The 27,988-nt window shown below is 45.2% G+C and overlaps 1 protein-coding gene across 14 annotated transcripts; it reads right to left on the bottom strand.

Annotated features, from left to right (window-relative positions):
* Positions 1-466: 466 nt before the first annotated feature.
* On the bottom strand, positions 467-27,628 carry Rbp (RIMS binding protein). Of its 14 annotated transcripts, none has more exons than XM_076764348.1 (18): positions 26,674-27,626; positions 25,129-25,272; positions 21,599-21,751; positions 19,111-19,430; positions 18,782-18,959; positions 18,188-18,628; positions 17,807-18,113; positions 17,134-17,720; positions 16,390-16,516; positions 15,352-15,560; positions 13,906-14,310; positions 13,292-13,817; positions 12,955-13,155; positions 12,524-12,732; positions 12,213-12,440; positions 11,822-12,083; positions 9,859-10,118; positions 467-8,275 (listed from the first exon to the last, which is right to left on the bottom strand). In XM_076764348.1, exons 2-18 carry the CDS (start codon positions 25,174-25,176, stop codon positions 7,745-7,747), a joined length of 4,992 nt encoding a protein of 1,663 aa, XP_076620463.1. In that variant the 5' UTR covers positions 25,177-25,272; positions 26,674-27,626; the 3' UTR covers positions 467-7,744. The 14 variants fall into 14 exon arrangements, with proteins under 14 accessions (XP_076620463.1, XP_076620459.1, XP_076620462.1 ...); XM_076764344.1 differs by having other exon boundaries at positions 12,955-13,164; positions 26,674-27,624; XM_076764347.1 differs by having other exon boundaries at positions 12,955-13,164; positions 17,143-17,720; positions 26,674-27,624.
* Between the last annotated feature and the right edge of the window lie 360 nt (positions 27,629-27,988).

The following is a 27,988-nucleotide window of genomic DNA, read 5'->3' as shown; positions in this document are numbered from 1 at the left end:
CGTGTGCTTGTTTATATGTAACGAAGCCGAGTTTTATAACTCTAAATAAGTCTATATATGTACAAAGGACCTCGCGCGACGTCTGCCAAACAGCAGACGAATGGATAATAAAATTTCGATTCGATTTGCAGACTCTATTTATAACGGAGACGATTCATCGATTAAAGCCGCTTTGAAGAATCGCGATGGTTTAAATTGGCACGATTGATGGTGATCGAGGACGAAATGAGTGTGATTGGATAGATCGTAGCATCGGTAAGAAAGCAGGCGTGATTGTGGACGGATAGAGTGAGAAAGCGAGTGAGAATTGGTAGCAGATGAATCGATAAGAGGCGCGATTAGGAGATGAACAAGAGGTGAAACTCCCGGCGACCCTTCTCACGATGCGACGAAGCGGACGTTTCGACGATGCTATTAAATCAACGACGCATACTCGACGAAAAGGACTTTACCAGGATACCAGAAGTAACAACAAACAAGATTTGTTTTTTATTAATTAATCGTTTATAATAACATTGTGTTTTTTGTTGATTTTTCTCTTTTGTAGCAGTTTTTTTTTTTTTGTTCTCGTTATTTCAGTTGGGCTAACAAGGAATAGATTGTTATGCACCGATTCATAGAAAAAACAAAGCGCAAGATTACTCAATGACAAGACAAACGTAGCTGGCGACTCGACATGCTTAATCGATGCGGTAATTCGTTATATTAAAAGTCGTACGTGTGTATATAATCGATTTCTTTTTTTTTTTTTTTTGCGCTACGTTCTGTTCATACAATCTTAGGGTATCGATACAAGAGAAAGAATGACAATAATTGGCGCCTAACTAACAACACCATTCAAATATGTTCCTCGGATTCTCTACGCTCTCTTTGCGACAACTGTTTTTTTTCTCGCCTCCTTTCATCCATACATTCATTCATTCTCCATCTGCCTGTACCTTGCTCTTTCTCACCATCCTTTCGTACATGCACTGACATACATACGCACACATGCATGTACATTCTTTCTCTTTTCCTCTTCTTTTCTTCCGTCCCTCCATAGTGTTTTTCATTTTCTTCTCGTCGAACAGAGGTTTCACGATTTCGAACGGAGATTTTTAATCTCTCACAGAAGATCGATACTCCTTGCTTGTTACTAGCAGCTGTCGGGATATCGTGTATTATTTAGCTAATCGTTATCTAGATCGAAGTAAACGCGTGTACTCCTATTATTTTTCTGGGAAATGGAAAACATACTCTTTCTTTTCGAAATAAAGCTTTTTTTTCACGTTCGTCGGAATACAATTTTTAGATGATTAACACTGATTATTTTTTGTTCGTCGAATCCGGACAAATATTCCAAGCGTTCCAAACCAGCGGTCCTCCCGACGATCGATGATCGTCGCACGTTCGTTCTAACGATTCAGGATATACACGTACGCGCAATTCTCAGGCCACGGCTTACGTTTGCGATTCACCTCGTATCAGCTGGCGCGATATCAAAAAGATTTTTATACGAATCCGTTCAACGACTAAATTTATAACAATGACAATGTACAAGTGAAGTACTAGAGAAAAATGAGCGCCGACAAACGATCTCGAAGGATATTTAAGAGAAAGTCGATTTTTTCCTCGTTATTCGTTTTTTTCCCCCAACGTTTTTTTTTTCGCGTCCTTTTGTTTTGCTCGTTATTTACGGTCAGCCTGAGCTCGTTTTGATCGCCTCGGTACCGCGTAGTCCGCGTTTAGTCACCGCCGTTTTGGTAAACATTTAAATAAAAAGATTCGACTAAGTGTATATTATCGGTTAGTTTTTGTAATCGTGTTCGACCGTTGCATTGCGTCAGCTTATTGTTCCTGTTGTGTCGTTAAAGCTATTACCTTCTAAGGTTTGGTCTGATTCACGCAGAGAAGAGACAGAGATCAGCTCTCGATACGTGAGGTATTTTGAAACGGGTGTTTCTCTCGTGTTACTTTTTTGGTTTATTAATTTTCTTTTTTTTTTTTTATATTTTTCATTAAGACTACTTGCGTTTTCTTACGATATCTAACATCTAACGATAATAGATGAAGGTTCGTGTTAATAGTTTGCCCCCTAGGTTTCCCCCTCGTACGTACTCGATGCGGCTACCGTGTTCCCCGCAGCGATTCCGATTCTTTCTTTGGTACACGCTCTCGTCGTTCGCTTGTATCGCTCTACCTACGAGGGTCTCTTTCGGTCGCAACGAAACTCGATGGCTCGCGATCAAGGAGAAAAAGAAACGGAAACGCAAGTGTCGAAAAGACGGAAGATGAAAGCTAGAGATTCGCTAAGTAACATTAGTTAACACATTCACTACCATTCGAATGGAGGTATTAACTTACGAGCTACTAGTCCTCATCCTCCCTTTTTCTTTCTCTCTGTCCTCGATAAACAGTTCCTTTCGTAGATCGTTCGTCGATTTCTCGCGAACGCTGCAACTTCGGTCATTTTTTTTTCCTATTTCCCTTTCCATTCGCGTTTCCCGAATATCCCATCGCTCACAGATCGATCCCTGTCAACGGTCTCTGGTAGCGAACGTGTTAAACGTCTGTAGATCTTAAATGTCGCGTCAGTCTTTTTTCATTATTTTTTTTTTTTTAAACATTTTTTTTTCGTCCCTCCCGCCCTCATTTTGTAAACCATTAATCGCTTGAATCAATGTCTAAGTAGTCAGATATGTTCACGGTACAGATTCACATTGGTTCAGACATCGATCGCGAGTTTATTCGCGAAGGTTGCGCAACGGGTCCCACCGAAACGAAGAGACGGAAGCCATTTATTTTAATTTTTTTTTTTTCCATCGGGAATACGAATTCCTCGAGACTTCGACTCGATCCACGTTTCGCAGAAAAAATCCGGAGAAAATATTTTTCATTCAGCTACGAGATAGTATGGACCATCTTTTCAATCGCAATACGTAGTTTTTACAATCTGATTATCGGGATCCAGAACTAGGCACACTTTGTTCGGGGGATTACTTGTTCAAAAGACACGTCGATTAACCCTTAACTGATAACGCGGGGTATTTTTATGCCCCGGCGACTATATTTGTTTTATTTATAATTAACATTGTGCTCTATTGTTTTGCGTAACCAATTGCATAAAAAAAAGGAGACAATTATACAAGGAAGTCGTTGCCTTTTATTTTTCGATAGTATACTTTCGGGGAACTCAAATATTTTGATGCGTCCCGCGTTTTCGTCCTGAAAATTCAACCGTTTATCGCAGGCATGTCAAATACGAATAAAAATTTTTATTCGATTCAGAAGAGAATGTTTCCCCTAAAAAATAGAGCTGCTTTTATTTGTTTGCAGGTATGCTTAAAGTTTCTAACTCGATAATATGGTATGTTTCATAAAGAAGGTGTCGAAATCTACCAGTGTACAAAGTCTCGGTTAAATCGATGAGCTTTTAAACCCTCTTCGTAAAAGTAGACTAAGCAAAAATGGGTTTGACATGCCTGCTCCGTTGCACAGATATCCGTTTATTTTTCATAAATTTGCGAAAAAGAAATTATTCCTTGGTTATTTACACGTCCATGAATTCATATACATATATCCAAACTAAATAACAAAGGACAGTATCTTTAGGGCTACTAGATGTCCTCGTGCGCAAATCTTGTACAATTTCTTCGATCGTATTCTGCAATAGCTTATTAAACACGATACACGATTCGAAACGAATGCAAACGTTTAAAGTGGGATTGTATTTCGGAACGGATAAAGATTAGATCGCACGTTCGAACGTTTCCGCGCTTTTGATTGGATTTAGGGATATTTGATTCTGTATCGATCTTCTAGAAAATTATTTAAACGATTCTCAATTGTCTAAATCGATCCTCGACACTCTAGAAATATTATTGGAAATTACATAAGTTTATTTATCTGTTGTTAATCGTTGCCAGACTGTATCTGCCAATTTGCGAGGAATGTCCTTTACAGCAGAACGCTTCTTTTAAAAAGCAAGCATTATCCGAATGTCGTTCAACTATTTGCAAGATTTACTATTTTTCGAACTCGCTACCATTAAATAAACGGCTATTGAACAGTAATTAATTAACCACTTCGTTTTAAGCGAATTTCTTCGTAATGCCTTAACACGTTGAGTGTCGGTACTTGAAATCATGGATACGACTTTGAATGTTCAGAGCAAACGATGAGACTTTCGTAACAATAAATATTATACTGCCTTTTCTAAGTACTAGATATTATAGTTCTTGCGATGTAGCTACGTATATTAAAGATTTAAAAAATCTTCCAGGCTACCGGTACAGGCGATTGTTTTGTAGTCAGCCTACTCCTGAATCGAGACCGTCCGATGAACAGTCAACGCGTTAAGAGGATATTCTACCGTAAACTTTTACAAAAAGAAATCAATTGTTCGTGATTTGAAATTTTCGGTTGCCCCATCTTGACAATCGGCACGCGATCAGAGTGAAATCGACCGGAACTTCGTGAAATTAGTTATAATCGGAGATTAAAATTAAAATCGATAGCCGAGACGAACGTAAGAAATCGCACGACACCTGTAATCGTTTGTACTCCTTGATCGACCGTTTAGCGAATCGATTGATATTTCTTACAAGAATCGAACATCCCTAATTGGATCACGATAAATGAAACACGGATCGCAGAGAATGTCTGGCGGGCAGGGCTTGAAAACTGTTACAGTGGTTCGAAAGACAATCGTTTTCGAGACCTTTTTCAAGCTCTGCTGGCGGACCGCGATGGCGGCCCGTTGAACGGATCCTTCGTTGGCCCGCTAGTTCGACACATTGACGAACGATTCGTAAATTGCACACCTTGTTCGTCGCTTGTCGCCGCATCCGTTTTTGATATTCGATTAGTACGGAACAGGCGAGAGGCAACTGTTCGCTTGCAGACAGACACAGTTTTACACCCGCGATATTTAATAACAACTATGACGAGTCTGGTTAATGTGGTTCCCAAAGTGATCCTAGTAAACGTGACTTTGAAATTCGTCGCCCTTTCTCCGCCTCGTTAAGGATTTCATTTATTTTTTTTTTTATTTTATTGTTTTCCCTTTATATGTCACGGCGAAAGAAAAAAGAACAGTTGAAGGTAAGGATACTTTGTACAAAATACGATACAAGTAGCGATGTAACAACACTTTGCAATAGTTAAATATAATGTATGTTTGCCTGTGTATTTGTATGTATATATATATATATGTGCGCGTGTGTGTATATGTGTGTATGTACGTGTACGTGTACGTGTCCTGTGTACGTATTATATATATATACACACATGTATATGTATATTTGCGTATGCATATATATGTATATTTTTCATTACCGTAATATACGTATCCTATGATCTCCCATATTTTCCCCTCCCAAACCCCACCCCCAACCCTACCCAATATTTTCTTTCGTCGATCGAATTCATCGCTCCCGTCCACCCATCGGGGCGATATCAATTAATTACTTAGTTAAATTATTTATTTATATGTACCACGTAGTTCGACTTGATCCACGAATCGTTCGATTCTAAGCCATTCGGTCGGTTACGCGTCGTTCAGCGCGTATTATAGTGTTCGGTTATTCGTTTTGGCTCTCTGTCTTTGTAAAATATTTTTGTTTCGCTCGTAATCGTGGTCTCGAGCACCCACACGAAGCTACGTTTCCATTTAGTCTTCGCCTTCCATTTAGATCCGTTTGCATCGCGTTTTAATCTACTTAACTTCGTCCCAATAGTGTGTTTCATTTTTTTCTGTATATACTTTTCTTTTTCCAGGGTAGGTCTACGAAATTAAACGCAAAGCAAGGCTGTACGCTTCGGAACAGAAGAATTTGAACATCAGGCAAAGAAAGACGGAGGGAGATCGAAGAAACGCGTCGGAGGCGCAGAATCCGATTCGGTTCTGCGTCTGCGTCGCGTCACGGACGTTCGATTTTCGGAAAACTCTTTCACCGCGAAATTCGTTCTGCCGACCGATCGTTGTAGCCTGATCGACGGAAGCCCGACTTTAGTAAATAAAAATTGCACGCCAGAGTCGAGGAATTGCCGCCGCCATCTTGTAAGTGTTTTTCGTCGTCTTCTTAGAAGCCTCTTGCGACGCGAAACTTATTCGAATTCGAATTAAAATTGTTTCGTTTTCCCTTTGTCGCGCGGTTCACTTGTAACGCGAGCAAAGAATATCGGACAAACGTCGACGTCTCTTTCGTGTAACGAGCTTCATCGATTCGGTTCGATTCTCGTATTCAGTTGCCTCTATATAAAATGTCCTCGTCCTCGCGAAACGATCGAATGATCGCGACATTGACTGACAGTTCCGTCGAATCGGTTGAAGTCAAAAAGATATGATTGCTGTTCCTGGGTGAAATTTTCATAAGGCACGCCCACGTATGAAAGGGATTTCTCCATCGAACTAATCGGTAGGTGATTCTTGTGCACGGTGGCCTGATTATGCACCGACATTCGGTTATACGAATCCTTGGGCAGGCGTTAATGCATATTGTACGCCACAATTATTTATTAATTCATACGCCTTCGATCAAACGATACAATACATAACATTATTTACCATCGAATAAATCGTTGAATTTTTTGTTGTCCCTTGGCCGCAAATTAAAAGACGTTTACAAATGGCGCGTTGCACGATCCAGCGTTGTTTGGACGCGCTATACAATATTTATAAAGTAATGCCTGCTCGATGCGCAATTTCGTTTCGATACATTCGTCCGGCGGCCAAAAGGACAATGCCGAAATTTGACCGTTCTTGGCACCCGTTGGAAATGAAACATTTCTATATGAGATACTACATTCTTAACTACATTCCTAAGGAGTCAGAAAACAATAGTTTAATCGTAATCTGATGGGTTACTCTAACGAAATAAGAGAAAACATCTACGCTAAAAACGAGTCCTGTTAACTAGACGAAGAGTAGGTCACCAGAAACACCCTGTATAGAAACTGTTCCCTTCCAACGAGCGTAAAAACAGTTTCTCGATATTGACCTTTGGTTTAAATTTTAAGGATTTTAATCGGCGACGTGACACCCAGAAAAAGGACTCCATTGCATGAAGAAGAAGAAGAAGAAGGAGAAGAAGAACAAGATCAAGATCAAGAACAAGAACAAGAAGAAGAATAAGAAGACAATAATGATAACGATGATGACAAAGGCGATCGAAAAGAATTAATCGGAGGTCGTTAATTACTTAACCTCGCGTTTGATTTCGAGAGTCGTTTAAATCCACGGAACTCTAACGACGAATCCGGACTACTTTCACGGTGATTTTCACGAGGGTTATCATCGAAGGACGCCAGCGAACATTCTTTTCTTTCCTGCCTGATAGGAGATTTGCCTCGAAGCTCGAGGTAGAAACAACGGGATGGGGGTTTAGATATAAACTTATCGGTCCGCGCGCGTACCAGCACAACGTTTCGATCAAACATGGATCCAGCAGTGGTCGCGGAATAGTAACAGTCGTAGCGGCAGCAACAGCAGCAGCAGCAGCAATGGCAGCACACATTTTACATCATACGTATCATCGTATCGTATCGTTTCGCATCGTATCGTTCATGGTTATTCGCAAAGACCCGATCGGACGAGACGCGTTCGTACGTTCCTGCCTGCGCGTCTCGCTTGCTCTCCGCAATTTGTTCTCCGTAATACTGATTTAGAAAGTGATCTCCCGACGTGGACACGACGGTCCAACGCGAGAGCTTTAGGACAGAAGTAGAGAGGAAGCGGAGCGAGCGACACGGGCAGGGTAATAGCTCACTTGCCGAGGCCGAATTTCATGAAAATCAGTTCCTTCCCTTTCGAGAGTATGTCGCCGCCGGCGCTCGCCCCCGCCATCTCCGTGAACTTTTGCATAAGGTTCGGCCCTGTGCTCTGCTGCTGTTGCTGCGGTTGCTGGCCCTGCGCGGCGTTCGGTTGCGTTTTCGACTGTGCAGTTGGTAGCACCGTCGGTATTCCCCTCATCGGTTTGCTGGTGCTCTGACTACCCTGCATCGACGAGCCCTGGTTCTGTTGTTGGTACGGTTGATTCTGCTGTTGCTGTTGCTGTTGCTGTTGGGCCTGTTGCTGTTGAAACTGCTGACCCTGCGGCCCGAATCCCGAACCCTGCTGTTGGTATCCTTGATTCTGTTGCTGCTGGTAGCTCTGGTTCTGTTGATTTGGTTGCTGTTGCTGGTACGGTTGATTCTGTTGCTGGTAGTCCTGTTGCTGTTGCATGTGCTGCCCAGGGCCCTGCATACCTCCCGGCACGTTACTACCACGATTGATCGCGCCTCCCCTCCCCTTCCCCTAGAAATTAAAGCGACACCAGTTAATCGAACGAGCCTCCGAACGCTGTTGTTCGTTTCTTTCTCCCGTCGACTCGCACGGACACGTTTACGAACGCTCAAACACGTTCCCAACCGGTCAAGCGGTCCCCGGTACCCTGAAAAGTTTCAACAAATTTTCATCCCAATAAGCATGTTCGCAGCGTCGAGATACTTTCCTAAAAAAAAAATAATGTAAACTGAACTCTAACAAGATCAACGTTCGCATTAAGTGGCGTTTATGCGGTTATCGTTGCTATTTGTTCGGTACGGTTTCTAATCGGTGTACGGTTCTTTTCTAGTACGCCGTACACAACCATCTACGTACCTTCTATAAGGAGTAATGCGTTTTATGTATACGACAACGTTTCGATGTGTCGTTACCTAAGCGAAAGAAAGGAAGCGTGAGAAAGTAGTTTCGAACAAATGTTACTAAGACGCTATGAGTGAGAGAACATTTATTCGGTTTTCGTAAATTCGTTTGACCCGGATGACCCTTATATAAGCGGAACAAAATAAAAAAAAAAACTAGACACTGGAACGTTACAGTATGGAAGCGAGCGTGAAGAATAACGATAAGCAGAGAAGGAGAAACAGAAGCGTGTATGTTAGGTACAATTCAGATGAAAGTTTCGATTACCGCTAAAGAGTCGTTTAGTTTGCCAGAGTTGGCCGTTTATTCGGATGAATTCTTATTGGAACGACCGTTCCAATAAAGACTCATTTGAATAAAATTTTATTCGAACGAACTTTCGCAAAAATAATGAACAAACTGGATGTTATTCGTGAATAAATCTTGTTTTATTCGTTATTCTTTGTTGCTTATCAAGAATAAAATTTACCAAACTCTGCTCACTGTGCACAGGCGTGTGCGCATGCTGGCACGAACGACGTGTTAATTACAAGCACTTGATTACAAGCTTTGAAAAAGAGATACAGTTCGAAGAAAACTCGACGTTTCGAGTATTACTGGCTTCGTAATTAAATGTTACCATTACGTTAAGTACTCTGTAACGTGAACACACAGATACTCGATCGACTCTAATGACTTTAACGATGGACGCAAGCTCTACGCTGGAGCTCATTATAAGGTGCACAAACTTGTTGATCAAAATTCATATTTTGGGGCGTAACACATGTCTCCCATTCAGATTTAGCTCCATTCTTTTTTCTATTTATTTAATATTCCATTTCGTAGCTGTTCCACTCTCCCCTCCCCACCAATTGTTCCAGAATAATCAGGTTTCGCTGTACCTATCTGTTGTGTTGTTCCAAACGACAATTTCGATTCACCGTAATTTGCTTTTTCGATCCTTAAACCATTAGAGCCGAGTGCCACGGTTTTCTTTCGTCGGGCATCCGTAAATGGAGAGTAAAGTAAAAGAAACGCTTGAGGTATAACGAGAGAAGTAGAAAGAGAGAGAGAACCTCGGCGTACCTCGGTGAATTAGTAAGAGAGAAAGGTAATACAGTAAAAATATTGTACAACAGGCTTTTGCAGCGAGAGGAATTTGCAGCACGTCGAAAAGCACCAGTGAAAACTTCTGGATAGAGCAGTGAACTCACCTGCTGTTGAAGGTGGAGTGGTACGGGACCTTGCTGATGGGCACCCATGGGAGTGGGCCCATGTTGATTGGACGTGGTTACAGTCGTGTAGCTGTGGTGATTCGCTTGTTGGTACGCTAGATGCGGTGGATTGTTTTGTTGATGTTGGAGTTGATGTTGTTGGTTGTTCATTAGTGATGGTTGTTGTTGTTGTTGTTGTTGTTGTTGTTGTCTAGAGTCTAAGTGACAGACAGGGACAGACACAGGCACAATGCAGGCATCTAGCAACAGAGAAGAGAACAGAACCGTGTTGTCATTCATGGCGCATTTATCTCTTTTAAATGGACATTTATGTACGTGGCCAAGTATGCCGAGTAATATTTAAATTTACGTTATTTTCTTTTTCTTTTTTTTTTCTTTTTCTCTTTTTTTTTAAATCAAAAAGTAACATCGTGCAATCGGTAAAGCATGGATTCGAATTACTCGGCAGAACCTGGACCAGTGCAAACAGTTAAATTTTTCCCGTGACTTTAACGCATCAAGACACGAAATATGATAGAATCATCGTACCGATAATCGCGAGCGAATCGTCGAAAGATGAAATTTCATTTTGAACGTTTAAATGGCCAGCTTGACAACACGACACGAACGACAATCATGTGACACGACGACCATCGACCAGTTCAGGCACACAGAAACAGATTATGTCGTTATAGAAATAACACGCTATATATGTATACGTATATAGCGTAAATATAACACGTATATATAATAGACAGAGGAAAAAGATAGGCACGTAGAAAAGTAATAGAGCCGAAAAGTGCTCGGAAAAGTAAAGGTATGAATATAATACATATATGTATAATACACATATATGTATGTATGTATGTATGTATACTTAATAGAAACACTGAAAGCAGCTTAGTGTTTTATTTTGTATATTATATATATATTTTATAAGTGTATGCGCAACATATATAAAATATGTATATATTATATATATGTAGAGACACAGAGAGATAGATAGGTAGATAGACAGATAGATAGAAATCGCTTTGCATATGACGAAAGACGTGTTCCTAAAAAAAAAAAAAAAAAAAATAAAAAGAAAAAAAAAATTAAAAAAAAAAAAGATTCCAAGTACAAAATCCGCTTTTCTGTTCAATCTGGTTACTCGACTCTATATCGTGGCAATATCGAACGTGTTCCTAGAAGCTTGTCGTTTAGTGGGCTACTTAAATGTAATTTTCCCTGAAGGCAAAAGCATCGGGTGCACTTACTCGAAACGCCATTATCGAAACAGTCGGCTCGTTGCTTTGACAGTTTGCGGATCTGTCTGTAATTTGGCATGAATCGTGTGCGTCTAAAAAGCCAACGCTTCGATCCGATTAACATCGATCGGGCGTCGTTAGATGCTATTGCCCAACCATAAGTACTTGTGTGACCCTTCTGCCTGTCGTCTGGCACATCTAATTTCGTGTCTTGTGTTGCTTGCCGTCTGTACAGTTTTTATTCACACTGACGTCTGGTTGCTTTCCTTTCTAGTTCTTTCTATCGCCTCCTCGTCCTATCTCATACGTAACAACCGCTATCGAACTCCGCAGCTCGTCGTTCTGACTTCGAAACAGACCGACCGGTTCGAAATAAACAGCGCCAGTGTGAATTATTATTTTAACCCCTCGAGCCAGTTTTCTAGCCCTCTTATTTATTTTTTTTCTTTTAAGCGACAAACCTAACGTTTTCTCGTGCTCTCCGTGGAAACTAAACCACTGACAAACGCATTCTTCGCAGACGCCTGCATCCGTCTCGTTATCGTTACTGCTTGATCGTTGGCTCTCATTTCCGTTGCTCGGTTTATATACTGATCTGTCGTCTTACGTTCTGCCGCTCCTTTATCGCTTGGCTTGAGGAGCTACTCTTTGCGGCGTAATCGTAAACCGTAAAGTAGAAAAGATCGAACGGCAATCGGCCTTTATACTTTTACCTTTGCCACGTCGATGACCAGGTGGAGGGGGTTCCCGTGGTGGAGGAGGCGGTCCTCTCGCTCCGGGTCCTTGACTCTGACTGGGTGGTCTTCTGCTACCCGGCGGTAGTTGCCCCTGCGCCGACTGATCCGGTACTTCAGTGAGGAAGTTACTTGGAACTAAACCGCGTACACCGTTCAGTTCGCCCATATAGAATCCATCGTCGTCCAGGTCGCCGTAGACGTAGATCTCGTTTCCGGTTTGGAACGCCAGCTCCACTTGCTACGAGAACAATGATACGCGATAACGGACGTTTTTTTAAACGGATCTAGTAATCTCGATTCGCAGCTAACAGCGAAACAAGACGTTACGGATCGTCCCTTCAGCTATCAGGTCAGTAATGGATCTTACGGAATCGACGTTCGGCGACAATTCGTGCGGATCGTAGTCGTAGAGCGCTATCATCTTCTTCACGGGCATACTGGCGTAAATGTCGCCCCATCTTCCTCTTCTTCCCGGCTGACTCTGACCCGGCGCGTTCAGATCTTTGATCTCTTTCACCATGTTGTGTGGTACGAATCCTTGCCTACCGCGGCATTCTCCCCAATAAAATCCGTCGGGATCTTTGTCGTCGTATACCTACCGAATCAAGTCATGAGCCACAAGATCCTCGCGTCTTGGTTTCGTCGCGGCGTTAATTCGCGTAAGCTAGTAAAATAGACCTTGATGGCGTCGCCCTCGGAGAACGGGAGTTCGTCCTCGCAGGCGTTCGGGTTCGGCGACATGGTCTTCGGATCGTAATTGAACAGAGCAACGAACCACCGTGGTCTCTCGTTCATTTGCTGACTGCTGCTCGACGGATGACCAGCACCGCCCTGAGCTTGCATTACCCGTCCGCCGCGGTAACCGGGACCCCTGCCTCTTTGGTTTCCTGCGTGAAAAAAGGAACCACACGCACAACACAAAATAGAGAAACGCGACAAAGTTTACGCGTAGAAATGTCTACTTGATCGTTCGCTCGCGTGCACTAAAGTAAAAGTCGAATCTATCGTCCGGTCGTGAACAACAGTTCTTTCTAAAATCGATCAGATCACATTGCGTCCCTTATCGAACGATAGATTCGACACTTACTTTAGCAGCGTTTTAAGCGTACCTGGTTGTTCGTAATACGGATCCTGGGACCTGCCGCCTGGACCAGGCATCCTTCCGGATCTATGCGTTCCCGGAAGTCCTTGTTGTCCCATTTGCGACCCGTATCGAGGATGACCGCCGTGGTGAGGACCGCCTTTGCTTCTGCGCGTCGGATCCTCCTCCTCGCTGTAGTTCGCCTCGCTCGCCGAGTCCTTGGTGATCTCTGGAACTCCTAGGCGACGGTAGCAACGCGTGCAGAGTTTCGAAAGGTCGCTTAGCCGGGAGTCTTCTGATTTTCTGACTCGATCTCGAAACCAGAAGGCTCCCTTAACGATCGATTGGCGCAGAAGGTCTCTTACCCATCTGTGACATGCTCTGTCCAGGATAGATCTCTTTGTCGGACAGATTCTCGTCGGTTTCGATGATCACTTGACCGTGAGCGTCGACCCTAGTAACCCCGTGTCTTCTCATGTGCGATGGAACGGGGATCGACGGATATCTCTGGCTGACGCCACCCATGCGCAGCCTGTTAGGGTCGTCCGACTGTCCCACGCTGGATGACTGTTGCTGTCCCTGGTCTTGCATGTGCACGGACCCGTGTTGCAAATGGGTCGCGGGCCCGCCGCGAAGAACGCTGCAGGGAATGGCAGTGGCGCAACTGTCGCCCGACTGGCTCTCCCTGCTCTTAGTTCTGACCGTGATATGCTTCGGGTTCAAACCCATCAGTTTGTGGATGTCGACCAGAGCGTGGTCACCGGTGGGGCTGTCTACGTCGGTGACCTTTTTCCCATCGGCGTATACCGCGTAACCGGTGACGGCCGAACCGTTTAGGGCAACAGGCTGCCAGGTCACTAGCAAAGTGCCGTCCTGCGGTCCAGCCTCCACCTGAGTGAACAGAAACAAATACGATTAACGTCGAAACTATCCCCTTCTATCGAATGCAAATGAAATTGATTTTACAATAGCTACTCACCTGGATATCGACCGGAGGATCGGGTAGTCCTTTGGGTAACGTTTTGAAGTGGACGTGACACGCTAAGTTGTTCGCCGCTTGAGTGTTTTGGTCCTCGAAGTGCGTCGCTCTCAGGTTCTTCGCCTTGACGGTCACCCTGTAGATCGTCGAGGGCGCCAAGCCTGTGATCGTGTGCCTGTAAACGCCGGGCTTCACCGTTCTGACCTCGACGTTGTTCACGCAGACGACGTGCTGGTGGTTGCTGTTGCTCGGCAGCCAGGATATGACGGCGCTGGTGGCGGTCACGTTCGACGCCTTGACGGCGGCTGGACCCAGGGCGCCGTCCTTACCGATCACCATGGTGCAAGCGGCGTCGCGGGACGTTCTTCTCGTGTGCGTCACCGAGCGTACGCTTATTCTGTGCGGCTGCATTATTTCGGTAATAATAACAATCGAGTAACGTTCGTTTTTATTTAGCGTTTCTACTGGCTTTGCACTCCAAATTCATCGGACAATGAGTAGGGAAAAGGATGGTTAATCGGGAAATCAAAATAACTGGTACCCGATCATCCGAATAACTATAACAAAATGTGATTTTCTTGGGGGAAAAAAAAATTTCAAATCGTTCTGAAAAAATTATTTTCGGTTGCGGAGGTCCATTACGATCATTTTTGGTGGATACACATACCCTCGAATTCCTGCGCAGTTTCGAGAAAAAAATTCATTACCGAAAACTTCATGTCTGACTATATATCCGACTGTTTCCCTGAAATCTCATGCGAATCTGAAACATCATAGTTCCTGAACGGATTTAAGGATTCTAATGTTTCAAAATGCAAACGACGCGTATTTTATAAATTAATTATAAATGTAAATATTGTACATACGGTTGAATTTGGGGTGCAAAACCTGTAAGAAAGCTAGTTATTCCAAGAGCAATACGATAGCGATACTCTAGATGGGAAGCCTTGTGTCTTCTGTGCATTGTGGTAGAATGTATGGAATGATTCGAACCGAATGTACCCCTCAGGGGCATTTTTCTCAGCTGTCAACGATACAAAGGATCTTGCTATTCAGACACGGAGCGGTACTAGAACAGTTCCGTCCAGACATTGTTAGGGTTGACCTTCTTTGTTAAAAATAAAAACTTATTTGCATCGGATTACGTGCCCCGTGAAACCATTTTTAATATCGTCGATAGTCGCCAAGAATGAGACGTTCCAATACTCACTCGCGTATCTTTCATCGTGTTACAAACACTGCAACGATCTTTTCCGTTTCCTATTATCTTGGTCTAATAATACCGCAAGATAAATCTTTCAAGGGTACACGAGAATACAGGGCGACCTAGATAAACCACTCGAATATCTTCGAAACTATCGACGATACCAAAAAACACATAATTTGACACGACTCAGTGTTCAAAGGAGGATGTTATTCTGTTAAGGGATGATTGTTTTTACGAACCCTGGTAGAGTCGACTCCCTCGACCAACGCTCTAGTTCTCTCGGTCGCTTTAACGGTAACCTTCAACACCCCATCCACGTAGACGTGATAGGATTCGAGCTGGTGAGTGTTTTCGGGCGGTGTCCAGCCGATTAGGACACTCTTGTTCAACTGCCGCTCGAGAGTGAGATGCTGCGGCGCCGGAACTAGGTCCGAAAACAGGTAGACTTCTTCAGGGAAAAAAGACAAGACAAGCCTAGCTGTAACTAATAAATCTTTCGCTACCTAGTTTCGCTAAGCCAGCCTAAATCCATCCAATACTCAACACAGTGCAAGACTCTGTTCAAGAACTGCTCCGATCATAGTACTTACTCTCTGCTTACGAAAACCGAACGGATCTTTCGCGTTTGTGCTATCAAACAGGCAACATGCGTTCAAGAACACCCCTACCTTCGAACGGCGCGCATCGAAGGTTAACTAAACAGGAAGAAAAGCCGATACTTTACGGATACTTGTCCAAAGCATCGTGATTTTCTCGGTCGAACGAGCGTAACTAATACGAAATCGTTACGCTCGTATCTCGGTGTGCGCCACGCTTTGCGTAACTAACGAGTTTTCCAATAACACCGATAGAACTTCCAATCGACATGAAATGAAACATTTTAATAATTAATTTTAAGTAGAAAGTTCTAACGCTGTTATTGGAGAACCCTGAACAAACAAGCACTCAACACACTCGGAAATTCGATGCTATAACGGGGTATCCTACGCTAAACATCTATCGCTAGCTCAATCGTTAAATTCTAGGATGCTGATCGTTCGACGACGACGACGAGATACGTTTCCTTGAAACGTCGATACCTTGCTGACTATCTAACATTCGAAACACGTGACAATCTACGGTCTAAGACGATTGCGTCAGCGTTTGTAAAACTTATTAAATATCGATAGTTTACGCACGAACGTTCGTATCCGTAACTACGCGCATACTTGTACATCTAAACGTTACATGCTCAGCAGCGAAAGTCAGGATACATGTTGGTACGAAAGTGTACTAACCTGGTGGTTCCTGTTCGTCCTCCTCCGCGATGTTGTCGAGCTCTGCGTACGCGGACAATTCGGCCTGTCGATTTCGATTCCCCTCTTCCAAAGCCGCCAACTCGAGATCGAAGTCTTGCAGAAAGCACTGCAAACAGAGAACCTGAATCAGAACGTTGGCTAATTGGGTGGCTTTCTACGGAACGAGTAAATAAAATTTATATTGCAGAGTGATTCGTTTGGTATTTGTTAAGAGACCGGAGTCGAAATTCTCGCCTTCCTAATTAGTCTTCCACAGCCTACATTCTTTTGTCGAGCGCCGTATATCGATAAAAATATGGCCCTTGCGTCTACCTTTTCAGGTCAGAACCTCTAGGTCAGACACCGGAGGCAAAAGACCAACTAAAAAATGCAATGCTTCGAAGCAAACGTTCAGCGTCTCTTTATACATTTTAAAGAAAAACGTTGGAATCAAAACAAAGTTAATCCAACGTCTTCAAAATTGTAACGTTCGACGTCTAGCGTTCTAGAATCTATTTCGGCTCGTCGTGCCCTACATTTTAAACGCTTGTTCCGTATCCTTTTGTCAGTCTAAAAATGGAAGAAACGGAAATAAGTTCCGCTTTGTGGAATTTAAAAATGGAACGGCTTCTGCGAGAACCTAGACTGAGAATTTTGACTCGGGTCGCTATATCTGGACAGCAGAGCTGCGTGTAGTTTTCAGAGAAAAATATAATGTGTACGTGTTGTAGGGTCATTGCTCACATTGCTCACTTGGGGAATATTGGTGGATGCAGAATCATCGACGTCCCTGAGTCCCAGCACGGCTTGATGAAATTCCAATAGATCGTCGCCGACTAATTTCTGGACGAAATTAGCTGGGACGAGACCGCGTCTGCCGTCAAGCGTCTCCGCGTCGAGGTAACCGTCCGTGTCCGGTTGCCCCCAGACGAGGAGGTAATCGCCACCCTGGACGGGCAGCTCCGCTTCCGGATTCTCGTTTGGCGAGTGCTGGAACGGCTCGTAAGTGAAACGAGCAATGTAAACGTAACATTTGCCCTTGCCGGGTATATCCAGCATGTCCAATTGACCCTCGGGCACGGTATTGTCGTTGGTTAGTCGATCCAGAGGATTCGATAGTATACTGCTGGGTATCTTTGGCATTTGTCTTGGACCGAGGTAGTGGTGGCCGGTAGCAGTGGTCGCTGTCGGCGAGCTGGCTCTTAAACTTTGCTGAATCTGCTGTATGATGGCCTGCTGCTGTAGCTGGTTCGCTTGCGACTGGGCAGACAGTTGCTGCATCGCTTGGAGGGGATCGCTTATCGCTTGCAACAAGCCTGTCGAAGTGGTACCTGAAAGGAAAGATAGTTTCCTTGCCGCGAGTTTAGCAACTGCGATCGACAGACGACGGGGGAACCGTATAGTGGTTTATTCGTACCTGAGTTCACGCCAGACGTGCCAAAAGCGTTGGTCCCGACGGTAGAGTAGGTCGATCCGCTAGTGGCAAATGTGCTCTGTACACTTGAGTAGGGAAGAACGGTTTGTGGCACGCTGGTCAGCGCGCCTAACGTGGAATGGAAGGAACTCGTCGAATAGGGCGGTAAGGACGACAACGTGGTTTGAGGGATGCTCGTCTGCGGTACAGGGAAATTGTGATGGGACAGTTGGGTGTTGAAGGTGCTCGCCCCTGTGCTGTACGTTCCGTTTGGGTGGGATGTTATCGATAAGCTTGGATAAGTCGTTGCCTGAAATTATTTCAACTTCCGTTGATTACGACCGTACGAGTAGAAACTATCATTGAAACAAACTATTAGCCTACCTGCTGACTTCCATTGAGTTGATACGTTTGGCCGGTCTGAGTGGGCTGCGTGTAATGAGGTAGCACGCTTTGACTCGACGACGTCAGGTACGTTGTAGAGGCCGGATGTTGCTGTTGCTGCTGTTGCTGCTGGAGCGGCTGCTGATAGGTCTGCGTATGCGGATAACTCTCCTGGTACTGATTGCTCGCGAAATGGGTGTGCGCTTGTTGTTGCTTCTGCTGCGTCGGCAGAGCACTCTGGGAATGAGAACTCGGCAAATCGGTGTGAGTTTGCTGTTGCTGGTACGATTGCATCTTCTGTTGGAAAACGGGCTGCGACTGGCTGGTGGAGAGCGACGGCGCCGGTGGAATTGGCTCGCTATAGTGATACGGCGGTCCGTTCGGTGTCAACGGTGGACATCCGGGCATCATTGGCGTTAGGGGCATTGGCGAACCTGCGTACTGTTTCAAAGTTCTTTTCAATCAGTACGAATTCGCCCCGAGAATTATTAAAATCTTAATCTTTACACCCGTACGATTTAATACGATTTCCCTGGCGCGTCTGACCATGCATTGACGTTTCTACTTAAACGTAGAAACGGTTCTTTTACGTACATGGCCCAATTGCGTTGGCATTCCCAGGCTCAAAGCGTGCGGATGGGGTGGGTGTTGATGTTGACTAAGATTAGGAAGATTTTCGGAGCTGGATCGCAGAATACCCTGTGTAACCGAGGGCTGTTGCGTGGTAATGGTGCTCCGGGTGTGGTCCAAATCGTGTAACATCCGACTAGCGCTACGTAAAGAATTAAATGACGTTAAATCGAGGGTCAGACGATGTCGAACGACACCGACGGATGTACGGATCGATCGTTTACGTTTACGTAAAATATTAAAACGCGCCTCAGGGTCGAGAGGTTAGTAGAATACGATGTCAAGGAACACACCTATTATCTTGTTCCATCTCCGCTATTATTCTATCGAGTTCGGAACCAGCCGGTGGCCAAGTAGTCGGTACCGCCGAGTGATGTCCTACCACCGGCCCTCTGCTTCGAGCACGTCTAAGGCTCGTCAGCTCCAAGGACAATTCTTCGTGTCTGACTATTTGCAGCTCCGTTTTCTTCTCGAGTTCCCTTATTTTCGATTGCAGTGCTTCGACCGATTCCGGGCCCTGATAGCGTCCTGCTATCTTTTCGCGTAGCTGGCTCTGTGCTTCTGCGTGTTGTCTCTCCAGCTCCGCCTTCCGAGCTTCCGTTTCACGCATTTGCTGTAAACACCGCGTCGATGATGTCGCGGACAGGGAACAATTTATGTCCCACGCAACCGGGGAAAAGCTATATCTCTAAACGGTTCCAACTTGTGCTTACGTTTAATAATAGAGGAATAGATTATCAATCGATGGCATACAATTTTTATATATCAAGGAGATTCTTCTCGAGGCAGTGTCGAGATCAAGTAGATAGGAGTTTATCACAGACGTGGGCGTTATTTTGCCAGAATCGTGCTTGATTCCCAGACCTTCCTTTCCAAGAATCGACGAACGAATTTGAGAAAATAAGTGATCTCGACGACTATACATACCGCGACATAAATACGATATCGATGAAAGTGTACGCGGTGTCTCGGAACATGCGTTGTCTGCTTTAGCAGTGTACAGAGGATGTAACAATAATGGAAAAAGTTCGTATAAACATGTGCCCTATTCGACCTTGTTTACGAGTTACAGCCATTTCAGTGTCCAGGTAATCTATAGTCGTTTGCCTTTACAGAAAGTTAAACGAAATAGCTACCTTTGACCCGAATGCAATCCTGTGGACGTCCCGTCGCAGAGTTTCTCAATCTTTCAAATATTTAGCAGCTCTGTCATATACATTTCTAAAGTAATTTCAACGCTAACGACGGGCGTTGAATAAATAAATGCTTTTAAGCGGATCGTAAAAATTCGGGGAATTTAAATCCGAGGAACGAGTAGATCAAATAATATAATAATTCTAGCATGGCGAATCGTCCGTTAAAAAATCCTTCGTCGAAGGCTTATCTACTCTGCTGAATTGGGACAGTGCACCGTCATGCATTAATCATGTGCAACGTACAATATCCGATGCAACTTTTTGCAATAATTCATGCAATTAACTGAGCCAATAATAACGTAAACGAGTACAGTATATTTTACGATACATGTTTCATCGCTTACGGTACTGTGTCGTATAAGAGTTACAAAGCGACATAGAGTTCTTAAAGCGATATCTTATGTATAACTCAATTTCACAACTTTAAGGAGACTTTTCTCTTTCGTTAGTCGATTGAACAGTCGTTATTTACATTCAGTTTGTTATGACAATTTTCTATTTCCGTTCTAGAGGTATAGCTTTTCCCACTCGCGCGGAGCATCCCATAGTTTAGCACCGATTAATAGCGAGGTTGGCTATCGAAATACAACGTCCGCGAATTCCGTGTAATATTTGCGAACAAAGGTAGGGATAACCACCTTTAATAACCCGGAGGGACGTCCGGCTGGTAGCATGGTCCATGATGGGAATCATCCGCTCGACATTACTAATAATGAAAGGCGCCTTTGTGTTCCGTGTGCCTCGGAGGTACATTGGTATTCGTACGATCGAACCAACACTCGCGTCGAACTCGGTCGACACAAGCCCGGCTCTCGTCCTAACGTTCCCGTCTAACGTTAAGAAACGAAACCAAAGACGGAGACTCGTGACGGATCGCCGAAAACGTATCCCGCGGGTTTACAATCTTTTTAATTAAAGGGGACCTCCGGCGTCGCGTTCAAAATTCGCTTAGAGCATCAATATCTATCGGCTAACGAACATTTCGTCGATATACGTCGCCTCTCAGGAGTGGCGTAATCGCGCGAATCTCGGGACACGTCGATGCAACGTACGATTATTACGTGCACATTAATTTTGTACGTAATACTCTCCGGCGGTACATCATTGCCGCGACACGATCAAACGTTCCTCGATGGAAATAAATCCGACTACATTCGCCGCGATCTTAGATACTCTTTATAAAGCTTGGGATTAGAATGACTAAATTCATGAATGCAAAGAAAATTTTCGTCAGTTTTCACAGGATACCTGTACACAAAATGGTGGCAAACGTAATCAGATTTTTATACAATCTTGACGGTAATATAAATTTTGCTTTTTCTTTTTACTGGAACGTCTCACAGATTATTTTCGAATATTAACGAGCACGTAAACAGGAGTACGCGACTTATATTTCGGTCTCTCGCGAACGCGTGAATAATGAAAGTTAAAATTCGAGACGCGAGCCGGTTGTGTAATCGATATCGTTCGCTGAAACGTTATACCCTTTAAAGGTTTAAAGGGAAGGAGCCGTTCCAAGCGTGAAACGCGAATACCGTGGACGGAGAGGCGATAGCGTCAGTTGGGTATATTGGTGGAGACTCACCTCGCGAATGGATTCGAGAACCGCGTCCTGCATGATGGTGGTTTTCGTGGAGGTGGTAATCCCGACAGCAGATCCGGTATCCTGCAGCTGCGGAGCCTGAGGTGCCGTGGAAGCGCCACCTCCAACACCACAGCACTGCAACATCCCTGAAGTCTGAAACCCTCGCCCGTCTTTATCAGGGCCAGTCCCTATCGATCTACCGTGTATCTAGGAGCTATCTTAATTAATTGGCGGCTTTTGCGGGCCCTGCCAGGCTGCTCACGCTATTACGACTCCCCCGTGCACGAATTTCAGCGATTTCTTTTTTGCGTCGAGCCGCCACGGTGCCCTAGCTTCCGGACGCGACTGAAAATAGTCGAGTTACACCGTTTCGCGCGTACAACCGTGAAAAATGGTACACTCGTCGCATTCAATCCTCCGCGCACCGGCGGAAACACCGACAGACGGAACTCGACGTTTCCCGATAGGATATTATCTTCGAGAACGAAATCTATTGTAGAGGGGAACGAAAGAAAGATCAATTCTGAAAGGAAATTCGACCAGCATCGAGTCGTACGTTCCAGCCTTCGTAAGTAGGGCTCGCGGCACTGTTCGGACATTTGGCAAACGTTCACGACGTTTCTATAAGAACAGAGAAGTTCGTTTGTGCTATAAATATACGTCGGTAGCGTGAGAAAACCTTACGAACGTGGCTATCGTTACCGCGAATCAGCGCGTGTAAACAAACTCGCGTGTTCTCGCTTCGGATACAGAAACATTTACATTGTAACAATTTTGCTTCGTCACGAATACCAGAGATATTATCCGAGAAAGAGCATCGATATCAAAACACAAAATTTTATAATATTCGGACTCTGCTCGAGGCTGTCCGCGTTCCCTCGTGACGCTACATTCCCTTTAATCCGGGGCTGATCTTTCTTTCTCTCTACAATAGCGGCCTACTATCCGTATTCCCGCCTATCTGGGTAATCGCGGAGCTATTACTTTTCGATCGCGCCGGTGAACAGAGGATTAAACGGATACCAGAATCAGCATGCCGCGTATGTGGATCGGTTTCTGCTCGCGGGAACGTCGCAACGATTTCCCTGACGGCGCGCGTGAGGGATGCGCGCGCGAAAACCTCGTCGACGCTTTAAAAAACGGTCGACACGCGTAATAAACGGCGGACGAGGGCTCGATTCCAAACTGTCGATAACTTTGTTTCCAAATGAGAAATTCGCCCGACGGGATTACCGGCAACAGGTTCTTGGGGGGGAAGTTCCGATCGAAACGCAGGGTGGACGAGGACCGGGGGGGAGGGCACGGCCGGGCCACAGGGCGACTCGTCGTGGAAAAATAAACCGAATATGCGCAATAATATTTTTTTATACGGGACCTTCGTTCGCCGGGAAAATTGATTTTGAAACATTCGTCGACACGGTGCTACGCGGAGTAGAAAAGGACCGAGGCGTACTGGGTCAGACGTTATAGACAGCCTTCGTACGGTAAAATTACACGACGCTGTCCATATTCTACTTACTCGTAGCACCACGGTCCCCTTAACATGTTGGTCGACGTGTCACTCGTATATGGGTGACAGAATTTTTCATGGAAGAGTTGTCCAAATTAATTGTTAAGGCGAGATGTTAAAACTTTAAGATCTATCTCGAATTTAAAATCTTCAGCAAAAGTGAATTTACCGCCTGAATTATTAATTTTACGCGTTAAAGGTACATTTACGTACGTTTAGCCGAGCACGAGCCAAGCAGAACGATAGCGTTTCGTCATTATACTTGTTCACATATTTTGGACGCAACTTGCGACGACTCGAATATGATTCGACGTTAAGGAACTCTTGAAAGCCTCGATCTCGGAAGTCTTCAAAGTCTTGACGCTCTCGGTCGTCTTGAAAGTCTTGAAACTCTCGATCGTCTTGGATGTTTTGTAACTCTTGATCGTCTTGGGGGTCTTGAAAGTCTCGAGTGTCGAATCAATGACAGTTTAGTATCTTAAGTAAATCTGTAATGGCATGTACTGTTCGTTAATATAAATCAAAGAAATTCTGAAACATTTTTAAGACTCTGAATCAAGATTTTCAAAATTTGGGCACAGTATTTGGACTTTGCATGTATATATTAACAAATAATCAGAAGTAATGATAAAACACTATCAATACTCGTGCTCGTCCATGGCTCGTCTGACCATTACTCCCTATTTCTACTTCGATCGAAATAACTGTTATTTTCAAGTCAAAGGTAAGGAAACACTGATTTTAGAGCACCGAGGGAAAAACTTTCTTGTTAGAATACGATACGTGATTGCCCTGAAATCAGGTTTTCTTGAAACCCTACGAAATGCTCGTAGAAAGTAGAAAGAACGAGCAATGGGCAGACATTGATTTTCTCGAAAACAGCGCCTCGTACGGTAGAATGTTATTGCACAATTTTGATTTATTTGTACAAATCGCTGTGTATGCCCGGTTATACCACCCACCCTCGCCCAGCCTGTACACTCGCCACGATCGAAAGTCGTGGCCTCTGTTTCGTTCGCGTCGCGCTCGTGCGTCGATTACCGAGCACACTATTTTTATCGAATTCGTCGATGCGTCGACGTTAGATTACCCTCGGGGTGAAAAAAAAATTATACGAACGGGTGAACGAACAAAAAAAAATTCACGAACGAGAATATTCGCGAGCCATTATAATATTTCTCGACGAGCGTGTGTACCTGCAAACGAAAAAACATTGTAGGTGCTCGAAACCACGCGCGTACGCCGTGTTATCGGTATCGGAATCCTTTGCTTATCGCGCGCTAAGCTCGCCTCGCTGCTAAAAATTATCGACGGCATTTAATAATCGATAATTTGCGTCTAGTTCAAACTACCGTGTTTAAGTAATCCAATAGGTTTCTTCCTTGCGTCGTTTGCGTCGCGAAACGTGCTACGCGGGGGGGGCTTAAATTTTGCTGACGAGCAAGTATTACGCGACCGACGAATACCAAACGAATTCTGTGGGAAGAAAATATTACAAAAAAAAAGAAACGAAAATGTATACGCTCACAGTTGTCGCATGCTATGACACACAAAACATGATTTAACAGTTAACAGGATAGCGATAAATATCTTGTGTAACACGGCGGAAAAGATTACGAACGCGTCGCAATCTTTGCCACCGTATCGCGGTGATATATTCGGCTCAAATCGAACCCCGTGCGATTTTTTTTTCTTTTCATCGTACCCCGTTCCTCGTCAAAGATAATTCGTCGTACGGGAAAAGTGTCTGAGCGTGATCGTGTTCCTCGAGCGTAATGTACAAAAATCCGTGTCGCTCGATAAAACTATTCACCCTCTATCAGCTTCTCGAACGACGTAACTTTACACGATTACTCGTCGGTTCAATTTCGCCGGTTCTCACAGAAATTCTGACGAACGATCCCGATCGCTCGGCTAACGTAAACATTTCTAATCTATCGTGTAGCGAATTCGGGCAAAGCGTTTAAATACCGTACAACATCTACCTTACGAATAATGTGAACCAAATTCAAAAACGTACCCTTGGTTTTACGTGTCTCGTGATACTCGTGCTGAGATACGCGCACATTTCGACGGCACGATCGCAATACGGCTTTCAGGACTAAATGTCTGCTCGCGTGCCGTCGTGGTCGGGCAAAACGATATACGTACGGCACCGCACAATCTGCCGAAAGTCATTGGAAGCATGTAATAATCGCGCGACGATTAAGAATTATAACTCGTTAATAAAAGACAAAAAAAAAGAACCAAAACAACACGGACGTTCTCTGGTACCCTCTACTTCACTTGGGGGGGATACGTAGCAAGTAGGTCTGTCCGCGAGTGGATCGGAGAGAGAGAGAGAAAAGGAGCTAAAAAATCAGGCGTTCGGTGGCGGAAGCGCGCGTAAACCTTACCGATTGATCGGACGAAACGCCTCGACGAAGACGAAAATGCACGGTCGGATGTACGCGTAGGCGAAAAGCAACGGGATAGGGAGACCGGTACGTGCATAGGGACACGTCGAAACGGCGGACCAATGGCCTGGCTCGCCGTTCAAAGGAAGGACACTCGTTTCGAGGTGCTCGAGATACGATAAAAAATTTAGAAAGGAAACAAATGAAAGTGACCTCTCGACGTTCGGTTGCTGGAGAAAAGAAGGGTTGGCGGAACGAGGGGGAAGGGGAGGGACGCGGGGGTGGAAGTGGCGGTGGTCGGAGAACGACGAGAAGGAAGGAGAGATTCAGAATGAGTTTCCGTCCGTGCTCGTGGGCACGGGTCGAGTGGCACGGCACTGCTTATTGATCTCACTACCAATGATACGTAGTATACATGTACACCCGGTGCGCACGGGACATCACTGCACGACGATACGTAGTGCATCCACTGTATCACTATCAATCGCCTATCGCTATCGCCACGAGTACCAACGACGACGGTAAACAGCAACCCGGGGTACCCTTTAGAACGCTCCGTCGAGATACCCCATGGTACCGATGACACCCGTGCCTCCAGCACCACCGACGTCTCTCCTTTATCCTCACTGACACTCTTCTTACGTTACGTTCTCTCACTGGGTCACGTTTCGCGCGTATCTCCTATTCTCTCGTTCGACATCGACCCTCGTTATCGTACGTGAATTCTCGTTATTCGGGCCGTTCTCGGGGTGCCCGCGAAACAGGCGCCGACGCCTCCCTCCGATCCGTAACTCCGAACGTTACACGTCGTATAAATACGAAGCAGTTTTTACCAGGCCTCGAGGAAACCGTCCGCTTCGACACTTTTTATCGACGCACTCCAAAACACTTTGCGACATATACCGTCGTTAACGAACTTTCTCCCTTTCTCTCACGCACAGAAACACACGCAGCCATACCCTTTCTCTCATTCTCTAGCCCTCTCTCCCCTCCCTTTACTTCGGTTTTTTTCCTTATTTCCCACGGGACCAACGATACCTTCCCTTTTCGCCTTTTAATATTTTCCCACCGCCTCTCTAATCATTCGAACTTACACAATCTCTCGTTCTTGGTACGTTCACGCTCTCGCTTTCTTTTTTTTTTGTTTCCACGGGACGGACGACACTTACGATGACCGAGTCGAAGCGATTGTGGCAGGCCAGGGCTGCTGCTGCTGATGAGCGAACGTCACGGGACTTGCGAGCTTTTTCACTCGGCTATCATCCCGTACAAGCCCCAAGATCTGCTCGACCGTGGAAGGCAGGCGGCAGGGCTGCTGGAAAACGGGGGAGGAGGAATATTCCCTCGACCACCGGAGAAAGGGGCGTGGAGTGGGGATAGACGTCGTCACGGTGGGGGTAGAGTTGGTTGGAAGGGATGGAGGGACAGGGAAAAAGGGTGAAAGAGAGGGAGAGGCGGGTAGCGAGAAGAAGGGTTGCAGCTGGAAAACCGAGCCAGGGGTAGGGACTCCCGTCACCACCAGATATGGGTCACTCTGCGATCGATGCCGATACAGAGCCCCTTTACCGCTAGGGATCGCTTGCGAACGCTTACGTCATTTCTACGCTGTCGTACCATCCTAACCTACGCTTCCTTCTTGCGACTTGTATCCCTCCGCCTTTCTTTTTTCGAAGTAAACGTCGATTCACCTGGACGGTTCCCGATCTAACGCGATAACGGACCCGTTGTCACCAACATCGAACGCACCGATCGACGATTGTACGATTTCGATCGAGGAAAATCAAACATGGCGTATCGCGACAGCTGCTCGACGAACGCACGGTACACCCTGAAAGTCTAGCGACACGACAGAATGGTTCGTCTCGCGGCTACACGGGGGTGTAGCTTTCATAAAAGACCAATCAATACGCGCGAGACGATTCACCGATCTTTCCCTCTCCTTTTACTCTTCAACTGTCTTCCCTTCTCTTGTGCTCTGTCTTGCGCCCCCTTCCTTGTTTTCTCCTCTTCTTTCTTCGTTGTTGCCTCTCGTTTCGTCCACCTATTCTACGTGCCTACGATACCTCCGTTCTCCGCCCCTCCGTATCTACTTTCCCTCTTTGATCGCCACCCTACCGTCCACCCGTTTCGTTTTACATTTTCGTAGAAGAAGCAATTACACTGTTCGTAATATCATAGGATTGCGAAAAACTCCCACGGAGCGCACGTGAATTTTCTGATCCCGTCGATTGCCGGGTTCCCCTCCCTCCATCTTCGCCACCATCTTCCCCTACCTTCTTACGCTCGCCGACCAACATGTACGCGATCGTCCCAAGACCGTACGAGAAATTCCTACCGAGAAGGACCCCTCTTGCGCGAGTCCCGACATTAATGCATCGACATTCGTAAATCCTCCATCGCGTACGAACTCGTCGTCCATCAGTTGTTCGTTGGTCGTGACCGACGAGTCCTTGCCACGCACGGAAGCTCGATAATCGCGATGGA

Source organism: Colletes latitarsis, chromosome 4, assembly GCF_051014445.1.
Source record: "Colletes latitarsis isolate SP2378_abdomen chromosome 4, iyColLati1, whole genome shotgun sequence".
Lineage (NCBI taxonomy): Eukaryota > Metazoa > Arthropoda > Insecta > Hymenoptera > Colletidae > Colletes > Colletes latitarsis.
The sequence above is the reverse complement of the archived record's forward strand: the minus strand, read 5'-3'. Positions and strand labels throughout refer to the sequence as shown.

Excerpts from the sequence above, each read along its gene's own strand:
- Rbp (XM_076764344.1), bottom strand. The coding sequence starts at position 25,176 with ATGTGCGCGTATCTCAGCACGAGTATCACGAGACACGTAAAACCAAGG. Across the intron at positions 21,752-25,128 it reads CGAGACACGTAAAACCAAGG|ACTTCAGGGATGTTGCAGTG; the intron begins GTACGTTTTTGA and ends CGAGGGTTTCAG. Across the intron at positions 18,114-18,187 it reads AACTCAATGGAAGTCAGCAG|GCAACGACTTATCCAAGCTT; the intron begins GTAGGCTAATAG and ends AAATAATTTCAG.